Genomic DNA, 10787 nt, shown 5'->3' with positions numbered 1-10787 from the left:
AGCCGTTGTTAAATGTGACGGTCGAGCCTTCAGAGCATTTCCTGGTTGTGTCACCAGATGTTTTACACTTATGTAACGATTTCTGCCGCCCAGGCCCGCGAAAGTGACAATCTACACCACACGATGTCGCCATTTTCTCTCTTTCTTTATTTCTTTTTCTTGTGTGCAAAGAATCTTGGGATACGTGAGGCCATGGAGGATCGTAGCGGTGCATCCTCCAAAAACAGGGAAAATAAGGAGCATTTGGAGGAGCCTTTGAGCGGCACTGTCCAGGATCATATTTTGCGACAACAGCACAGAATGTTTTGTGCACAGGATTAAAAAGAACAATACACGTCCCATCAATAAAACAAAAGATCTCTCAACTTTAAGTTTTACTGAAATTGGTTGTTTTTGGGATAAACGAGCTCTTGTAGATCTTTTTTGTTTTGTTTTCCTTACCAGAGGTTTTGTGTATCGTCGCCCCTGTTGGCGGTCGATTATCTTCCCTGCTGTCTTAACGATCCTACTCAGCTCGTTTTCTTTTTACGAAGGTCGGGTTCCCAAACAGAACTATTAAAGACAAGAACGCTCTCCATCAGTCTGACGTTCACACCGACTCCAAACCTCTTCAGCCTCCTCACTACAAAACAGTGTCAGACTGGCTGTTACATATAAAATCAACACCGTCTGTCAAACTCAGTTCATCATCTATATATGTTTTATATGTAAGAGAGCCAGTCTGACTTTTATTGAAGTTAGGAAACTGAAGGGGTTTGATCACACACACACACACACACACACAGTGAGAACACACACAGCTGTTGCGGCTGGTAACAAATTATTAACGACTAACCACAGACTTGATTACTTTACCAGCTGCGACAGCATCGTCTGGTAATGCTTTCACCTCGTCAGCCTCTGTGTGTGTGTGTGTGTGTGTGTGTCTCATCATGGCAAGACACATTTTGTAACAAGAACCAACAGTGATTTTAAGTATTTTGTCAGGTGTTATGTCGTCACAACTGTGTGAGATACAGTCAGGAAACTCTACAGGTGTGTGATGGTGATAAAAACTAAAGTTTAAAGATGTTTGTGGTCCGACCCATCAGCACTGAGTACTCGTGATAATGTTATCATGACTTCTGGGTGAACGTCCACGTTTGACAGGTAAGATGATCCCCAGCTGACGCCACAGTTAATACATTTAAAGAATATTTATGTTTCTCAGTCTGGTAATGAAAAGGTCCTGATTCTGTTGTGTAACTCATCTTTAAAAAATACAAAAGGACTATTAATAAAGCACAACTTTCAAACTCTACAAACACGGTGACTTATCATAAAGTGGTACCAGAGTCAGTCTGACAAACAGAAAAAACATCCCACGACTTGTGTTACATTACTGAAACCTTTATTGATAATCACACATGTACTGAACAAGGCCTTTATAGTGCAAGTCAACAAGGCGAGGAATTATTACAGGAGTCCTTGGTGAGTAAAGTCAGAGACGCTACGAACACCCATCAATCAGATTTAGCTCTAATTTGGTTGAGACGTGAAACTTTCTGTAAACTTAAAGATTCTGAGTAAACGTCAACGTTAAGTGAACTTTGATACCCTGAACTTCGACGTGGCCCAGACGTCCACATCAGTGTCTCGTTTAACATCTTTGCACAGTCTAGCATAAGCTCAGCTCGGGCTGAAAAAATAAAACAAAAAACAAAAACACGACCCGAACCGAACAGAAGTCTCGATCCAGCCCTGCAGGAGGAGAAACAACACGAGTGACGGACACTTTCACACGTCCTGAAGACCTGCTGAAGGTCGTCGTCATCATCATCATCATCATCATCAATGGCTCTAAAAACAAACAACAGCTACGAACAAAAAAATAAATCTCCAGCAGATATGATTTAACAGTTAAACCCTGTGTAGTCATTTTACATGGTTGTTATATTCTAGCATTTCTGTCTGCAGTATCAGCTGTTTGCACCCGACAGGAAGATACAGACAAGTTTTTTTTTTTTTTTTTTTTTTTCCTTCATCGTCAACTTTACAGGGCTGCAGATGTCGTGATGGGAGAGAATACAGATGTGAAGGACCTCGATGAAGAGTTTAGAGAACTGATTCAGCTGAAAACAGTATCACAAAATGTTGATATCGTGGTTCCCTTCAGTCGAACGCAACCCAAACAAAAAACAAAAATAACAGTTTAAGAGATTTAACAGATTTAACAGATTAAGTTGTGTGGAAACCAGCTCCCACTGACACGACGTGACAAACAGTATTTCTCATTCATCGACACAGATTGTTTTTTTTTTTTTTTTCCCTAAACTCCGGGGCCGGTTTCACAAAGTCACCTGACTTTAATCACTTTACCGCTGTCATGATAATCACCGACCAAGAATTCATGATAACGATATTTTCACTGATGCTATCAGTCAAATTCATACTTAAAGGGATATTCCGGCGTAAGTTTAATCCATAGTCTAACACACCATGACACCAAGTAAGACCCCCCTCGAGAGATCAAGTTTTCTGACCGCTAGCTTATGTAGTTTTAGCAACCGCACGATAACAATACACTGCAGTCTATGACTCCACCAAGAAACCGCCATCAAAAAGCCACAAATAATGCTCAGAACAGCACCAAACTTCAGCAACAGTACAAACAGGGTCCCAGCACATAGTTCGAGGCATCAAACATCTGCTAGCTTTGCTGGATTTCTACTGAAAAGAGAACACAGCTCACCACTCTCCTGCAGCAGCTAGCTCGCTGTGGGGAAGACCTGACGAGTCGATTACCGAGTGCAGTTAGAAATGCTCAATTCCGTTCTTTTCCCTGTCAGCTCTCGATAATAACTGTTATAAACTGGTAGGCAAGACACACATGAACTTTGATTGCATTTCCATGGAGTAATAATCACACATTTTCATCCTAGAGCTTCAGAAATCGGTAATCGACTCGTCAGGGCTTCCCCACAGCAAGCTAGCTGCTGCAGGAGAGTGGTGAGTTGTGTTCTCTTTTCAGTAGAAATCCAGCAAAGCTGGCAGATGTTTGATGCCTTGAACTATGTGCTGGGACCCTGTTTGTACTGTTGCTGACGTTTGGTGCTGTTCTGAGCATTATTTGTGGCTATTTTTGGTGAAGGGAAAAACTGTAGTGCATTGTTATTGTGCGGTTGCTAAAACTACATAAGCTAGTGTTTGGAAAACTTGATCTCTGGAGGGGGGTCTTATCGGTGTCACTGTGTGTTAGACCATGGATTAAACTTACGCCGGAATATCCCTTTAACTTTATTGTGTATTGTCTCTTTTACCCAAAATATGATTGTGGGGAGGCGGAGAGCAGTATTATAGCTGCACTGTGTGTTAGCAGCTAGCTTGCTAACATTTACTGCAGCTTCTTCTTCTGTTTTATGGCAGATGTTAACCAGTATTAAGGTGCATTTATCCACCTTCTAAGTATGTATAATTCAAAGTACTAAAGGGGAAACTGGTGACTTCAAACCTGGAGTCTATATTTACATGTTTTGGTGTGTAAATGATTCACACGTACAAACAGTTTCGGAGTTGGTGGCAGCAACAACATCTTTTCTTTGGGGCAACTCCGACTGTTATTGTTATTTTTTTTGTCTCTCATTACAGAAACAATTCCTACAGAAAGAGACATTTCTGTCAAGTTAAAATCCTTTTTGTTACCAGAAACGAGTCTCAACACATCTCGTGACAGGTTAGTTGTAAATATTCAGCCATGAATTTGGAAATACTTTCTTGGCAGTTCGTCCTCTCTCTGACTCACGTTTCCACCGTCGTCCTCCTGCACTAACTCGCCTCTCCAGACATTTCCGAGCAACGAATCTCCTTCAGCGAGACGTGAGTTTGAGATTACCATCAACAGAAATGTCTCCAACTCTGTAGGAATCGTTCCCGCTCGCTTAGAACAACAAGCTCAACCCGTCAGTGACGATAACAAGCAGGATTACGTTGCAGCTGGATTGTGACGGTCAGCGGAGTTTAAATCCGACCCGAGTTTTAAAAATAACGAAATTCTCCTTTAAATAAATAAACTGCACAATGTGAAAAACAATCATACTGTGATTATTTAATTCATGAATAGTGACGTGATCATTGTTGCATCATGATTTTAAACTTTAACAGGAGCATTTTTGACTCTTTGCTGTTTATTATCATCTCATATTGTAACTAAGTGATTATTTTTGTCTTTTAGACATTTGGTTGGACAAAACGAACAACATAAAGACAAAGATCGATCTGTGTGTTATAAAACTGTAACAGGTATTTTTTTACACAATCGAGAAAACAAAGGAAACGGCTGATTAATCCGTCATAAGAATAATAGTCAGTTGCAGCCCTGAGCTGAGTTTTTCTTCTCTTTGACGTTATTACTGCGTAAACGCTGTTGATTTTTATCTCTCCATCGTCTCTCGTTACCTGTTAACTCAGTTTACAGGTAACAGGAGCTCAGGAGAAAGAACTCCGTGTCTAGACCCCGAAGGAATGATGACTCAATTTTAATCCGATTGGCCGGTAGACGGGCTGTTTTGATTGGGTTTCGTTCTGTCCAGCATTAGTTACCATGGTGATCTAACACGATTAAAAGTGAGCCAGCTTTTTATGATACCAGAAAAAAAAAACAACAGAAAACAGAAGACGGCTAACGTGCTAAATGTGACTTTGTGACACGGGCCCCCGGTGCTGCAGACACACAAACACATCATTAAAGTCTTTAAACATGCAGCTCACGCAGCAGCCGAACATCATTGTCTTTATCGACATCCAGCAGTTAATTCGATATCACAGATGGCGTAGAGAGGAAAATCATCTCCCGACTATAAAAAGCGTGAAATGAATTGTGAGTTGATTTTATTTTTCTTGGCTCATAGAAATCTGTTAAACTATCTGCAAAATATCTCAGCGTAACTTTCAGGTTTAAAAACATGTTTCGGAGGAGAAAAATAAGACGGGAAATAATTGTTCAGAATCAGGGAAAATATGCACAATGACTTGAAAACTGTGGAAGAGGAGAACAAAATATTAAAGGAAGAGTTAACCAAAAACATTAACATTCAGTCGATATTAACTCACCAAAGCGCTGATGGGAAAGTCGGGAACTCCATAAAATATTTCTGGAGCTTCACAGCAGAACAGCGTTGCAGTTTTCTCCTGAACAACTGAAGTTGATGGAGATTTGTTTCAAAATATAAAAAAAAATCAAACACTTAAAACATTAAGTGGCTCCAGGTGTTGTCAGAGACTCCAGAAGACCAAAGATCACAAATTAATTTGAAAAGACAAACATGCTAACGTGTTTAGCTTAACCGCTAAGGTGAAGATTACAGTTTAAAATAAGGTTTTAAATATTATTTTCTCAAATCAAACCTGAGATCTCACGGCTTCCTGAGACTTGGATAAAAGTCAGATGAGCTGTCTGAAGCCACTTTATGTTTTTATATTTAGGCTAAAAAAAAAAAGAAATCCCCATCTTCCTCCTGATTTACCTTTGTCTCGTTTATCGTCTTTACATATTCATCTTTGTTTCTGCTTCCAACTCGTGAGCTGCTGTGACGAGTCATCTCATCTTACGTTACGTTGTCGAGGAGAAAGTTTTACTGCGAAGCTCCAGAAATTGTTTTTGCCGACTACGAAACTTTCCCCGACTTTCTCATCGGCGTGGAGGTAAAGAAGATAATGACGGAATTTCTTAAAACTTTTGTGTGAACTCGTCCTTTAACAACACAGTGACTCCACAGTGTGATGCAGTCCAGTAAACCTGTAACGTGAGTAACCTCAGTGTGAGTTAAATGTTGCTGTCAGAACTGTTTATTTGACTCTACGGTTGTTTTTATAGCTGCTGTTGCATCAGACTGGAGTGATTCTGTTTCTCCAGCTTCACGGAACCGTCTCACACTCTCAAAGTGCAAAAAAAAAAAAAACCCAAAACATTCCCTGAACTCTTGAATCATCAGGTAAACTTAAAAATTACCGGAAAATATACCTGACGTGTTTTTTCTTTGCAGTCTGGCTCCAAAATGAAACAATAAAATAAAAACTAAATTCGCTCAGAGATCTATTCATCCTCTCTAAGGACACATCTGAATCTGAGGCTGGCTCAGTGGGAGCATATCACGTGAGGGCTGTGACGACCAGACCGGTTAATAATAATAATAATAATAATAATAATAATAATCCTCTAAAATAATCTCATAGAAAATAAGCGTGGAAACAGATTCACTGTTCACATCCAGCCAAGCTCCAGGAGAGCAGCGAGCGAGGAGGGGCAACGGCAGGTCCCTGATCGCTCACAGGAGGGCAGCCTCACCCCGACAGAGGACGGGGAGAGGAGGAGGGAGAGGAGGAGGGAGGGTGAGAAAGAGTGTGTGAGGGAGAGAGAATGAGAGAGGGTGTATTCCCTGAAACTTAAACCACCCACGAGCTCTGACTCGGCACAACTGTTGGCCTCGCTCTGCTTTGCTTGGGGTCGTGACAAATGAAATAAACGAAGCGTGCCAGACCTCATGAGAGGGATCGAACAGCTCAGAGTTTCAGAGACGCGCTTGCATGCAGAAGGAGGTTAGATGTGACGATGAAAGCAGTACAGATTGCATAGAATTAACAGTTAAATATCTTCCAGGAGTCCTCAGCTCCCGCCCGCCTCGCTCTGCTGACGATCCTGCTCGTGTTTCTGTGATGGCGGTGAAATATACAAGTCTTATAAATTAAAGCCGTGGCGGAGTCGAGGAAGACGGCGGCGGCGGCGTGCGTGCATGTGTGCAGCTGAACTGAGTGTATGAGCAGCATGCTAGGCTACCGTGGGTGAGCTCTACAGTGCAGCCAGCTGTTTGCAGGGCGTCACGAGTCCAGTCGGCGCTCCCGGATCATCCGCTGAGGGGATGCAGGTCCACCTTCACCTTTTCACCGCTGCTCAGCATCCCCACGGTGGGGTAGAGGCCCCCCGGAGGAACCGCCATCTCCCTCCGACCCATCAGCTTCCCGTTCCTGGTGAAGAACACCTGCAGGACCACAGGGGGGCGACAGCGAGTTAAAACCCACAAACACAAACCCGCCTTTCACTGTGAATCCACTGACGGAGCGCTGGAGCAATTAGTCATGAAAGAAAAGTCTTTTCATAATGACTGATCGGAGTGCAAACTTCATTTGAGAGCTCTCAGTGTGCGAGTCCGACACGGGAATTATGTGCAGTTAGGAAATATCGTTAAACAAACAGGTGACACAGTAATGTCTGTCTTTTTCTGACGAGGGGGGGAGAAAAAAAAAAAAAAAAAGCCCAGTGTTTACAGTACATGTCTCTACTAAATCAGCGAGTGATCAAACATTATCCAGCTGTTCTCAAAAGAAACATCAACAAGCTTTTCAATGCTAATACCGAGGGCTCTTCTTTCCAAGTCTGAGAGCAAATACCGACACACTAAAACAACAAGTGAAGTACCGGAGTGTGTGTCTTCGATAAATCAGGCTGAGTCACATATCAAACATTTGCTGTACCACCCACTCGAAAAAAAAGAAGGGGGGAAAAAAAAAAAAGGGAGGCTTAACTGCTATTCAATTAGAGATGAAGGGCGAGTGAAACTGCAACAGGCCTCGTTGCTGCGAACACCAGCGGGCCCCCGACAGACGCGCACACGTGCAGCCGTGCCCACAGAGGCCTTCTGGGACATCGGCGAGCGGTGCATTGAGGGTAATGTGTCCTGCTGAGTAAATATTGACAAATCCCTGGATTACGGCTCGGCCTCTTCTATTCTCACCCACTTGGGTTTCAGCACTGCGTGAACCCCCACCACCTCCAGCCTCGACTTGCACAACTGTGTAGGCAAGTCGGCCCAGCGGGTACGAGTCAGGGCGAAGCCAAACTGCAATAATTAAAACAATAACAACAAACAACAGCTGGACCGTCGCAGCAGCAGCAGCGTGGAGGTGATCAGTGTGGACGGACCGAAGAAGAAGAAGAAGAAGAAGAAGAAGAAGAGGAAGAAGAACATCGGACACATTTGGCACGTGGAGATCCAGATGTTTCCCTCAGGAGATAATGAAATCAGTCAAAGGGAGAGTAAATATTGTTGCTTTCATCAGCTGGATACAAACACAACCCAGATGAATGCTCATGTTGACTGATATGTTATTAGTTGTTTGCTGTTAGGTGTAAGTCAGGTGTGTTTACAGTTTGTTTCACTGCCCCCAAGTGGTCACATGCAGGCTCACAACATGTCTGATTGATGACAGACTGATGATTATAAAACTCTGATTAATCTAAAACATGAGGTTGTGCAGTGATGGTTAACACAGCTGTGTTACGTCGTGAGCGTTCCTCACCGTGACCTTCCTGACGTCCTGCCCCTGCTCAGCTTCTTCCCCGTCCTCCTCTTCCTCCTCCTCTTCGTCGTTGAGGTACAGAACGTTCTGCACGCCGGCGTGACCCGGTCGGACCTCCAGCCGATCCCAGTCGTCCACGTCACCTGAGGAACGGAAGAGAGAGCTCGGTGTGTTTGAGGTTTACTCGAAACACAACACGGAGAAGCAAGACAGCAACAAAATGTCAGTCGATGCCAAAACCAGACATGTTGTGTTCTGTTCACGGGCCGCGTGAGGTTCGATGACACTAGCTGCTTTCATGTGGCGTCTGTAATTTTGATACTACAGACGCAACTGAACTGTAATCACAGGTTTGGTGATGTGAATCGGATGTTTTGAAATCACCTGAGAGCAGGAAAGACTATATTTGTCCCTCAAGGAAGGAGGGAGGGGGAGGTAAGAACTTCCCCTCGACTCTAGTGGCTCCTCTGTTCTCCCTGCGGGGGATCTTGGTTTGCATCCAGTTTCTTTCCCACAGGCAACACAAAGGACGCAGTTAAGACCGAATGTTGCCGCAACCTCCCCGCGCTAAACCTGCGATAAGCATGTTTAAAGAGCGCAACCTCCCACGGACGCGCCAACCGCTTCACTGAGTGGCGGCTGCGCTCGCAGCACCTGAACCCTGCGCCCTCACCTTCTCCATCCAGGATGTAGTCTCGAGGGAACATGATGCCGCAGCCCATGATGTCACCTTTGAAGCAGCGAGGACCGAAAGCGTCGCCGACCCCGCTGCCGTGAAAGATCTTACCATCGTCTGTGAGAGAGGAGAAAACAAGAAGAAAGCTATAGGTTAATTTAGTCAGCGGAAACATATTTCTGTCTGTTCTTCTGCAGCGTTCTCAGACTTAGACTGAGGACTAACCTTTCCTCTTTAGTCCCACATAAAATGCTATTTAACACCTGTTACACCTGTTAAAGAATGGCTTGAATTTCAGGGTCGGTTACTCTGAATATTTTCTTCTGACAGACAAATCTGAAAACCTTCGAGGGCGAAACGTTGAGGGATTCACACACACAACACACCTGTAAACCGCCTGCAGTAAACCTTTGTCCAGTTGGTCACAAGTGTTCATATTAATCAGGTATTTACTAGTCTCGTCTTTCTCGATACATTTAAAAATGCAAAATGTTACTGTGATCCAGCAGTTTTGCTATTACGTCAAAAATGTTGCAAAACTGCTGGTGATAAAAGATAATGACGGACTTTTTATGACAACATGAAAGACTAACGTAACCTTTGCTTGACTCATTACCTGTTACCTGTTTCCACCCGTGTGTCTGCTGGTTGGTCGGTCGGTTGGTTTGTCTGTCAGCAGGATTACACAAAAATTACTCAACAGATTTCCTGAAACTTGGCGGGAGGATGGGACTCGGCCCAGATCAGACCCCGCCTGGATCTTGATGGAAAAAATTTTTTTTTAAAAAAACAGGCGTATTTTGGTGGTTGCTATCTTTGAGCGAGCACAATTCTGTGCAGACCCAAATAACTGTTGGGCCTTGGCAGAGTTTCAGTTCTTGCGATTTATTAAATGAGATAAGATTGTACCGAGTAATTAGCAGTTGACGGATGGATGGATGGATTTGTGACGGGAGTCCCGGGTAAACGTGCAACTACCAAAACAGAGACGAGCAAATATGACGAGGCATAACTCGCTCTCGAGTACCGAAGAGAGACCGCAGTGTGCTGTCAAAATATTAGCCTCTGACAGCACGAAGTCAAAGAGGTTCAGATAAATACTATCTCGACTCTTTACTGTTCGCAAGTCAAAGACGTGTTTGTAAAAAGTTTATCCTCAAAATCAACATTTGCCTGTCGTCGCTGGGTGAGATTCCTCTCTCATGTTGCCGCAGTCGTGACAGTTTTCTGCTGCAGGTCTGTCGTTGTTGACTGAAGTTCCACAAGAAAAGATTAAATAACCTCCTGCAGCACAATCCTCACATCAATCCTACTTAAGGTTTGTAAGTGTCTCCTGACAGCCTGCAATCAGATGCAAAAACACTTTATAACACAACTGCCCGCTGCAGGGAAGTTAAGAAAGCATTTCAGACGACAATACTTTCTTCTGGAGGAAACTGCGGGTCTAGAAAAGTTCTGTTACGTGTTTGATTGGTGAAACTTCAGACTGAGACTTCAAAGACGCGGACGACGACGCGCCTGTTTAATGTTTTTACCACAGCGTGCAACATGTGTACATGCAATGTAGTGCACACATTCAGGACATCCTGACATTCCAGTCAGATGATGATGTGTAAAGGCGAAAGCAGCGCTAGTAAAAACACTTCTCGTTTAAAGCAAAAAAAAAAAAAAACAAGGACATCAACATCCAAAGGAAATCATCAAAACAACACATACTACAGTTGTGAGCGACAACAATGGAAAAAAAGGGCAAAAGAAAAACATTGCAGAGGTAGCTTGC

At 43.4% G+C, this 10787-nt stretch overlaps 1 protein-coding gene across 2 annotated transcripts in view; it reads right to left on the bottom strand.

The window, feature by feature from the left end:
* Positions 1–3202: 3202 nt before the first annotated feature.
* Positions 3203–10787, bottom strand: part of spryd3 (SPRY domain containing 3) — a 48053-nt gene continuing 40468 nt past the window's right edge. The window contains exons 9-11 of one of the 2 annotated variants that reach the window (XM_037104311.1): positions 9005–9124; positions 8332–8474; positions 3203–7013 (exon numbers count right to left, since the gene is read on the bottom strand). In XM_037104311.1, coding sequence (XP_036960206.1) covers positions 6879–7013; positions 8332–8474; positions 9005–9124 — 398 coding nt within the window. In that variant the 3' untranslated portion in view covers positions 3203–6878. The remainder of the gene's footprint in view (positions 7014–8331; positions 8475–9004; positions 9125–10787) is intronic. The other variant, XM_037104312.1, reaches the window with a different exon arrangement.

The sequence above is a fragment of the Acanthopagrus latus genome, chromosome 7 (assembly GCF_904848185.1).
Source record: "Acanthopagrus latus isolate v.2019 chromosome 7, fAcaLat1.1, whole genome shotgun sequence".
NCBI lineage: Eukaryota > Metazoa > Chordata > Actinopteri > Spariformes > Sparidae > Acanthopagrus > Acanthopagrus latus.
The sequence above is the reverse complement of the archived record's forward strand: the minus strand, read 5'-3'. Positions and strand labels throughout refer to the sequence as shown.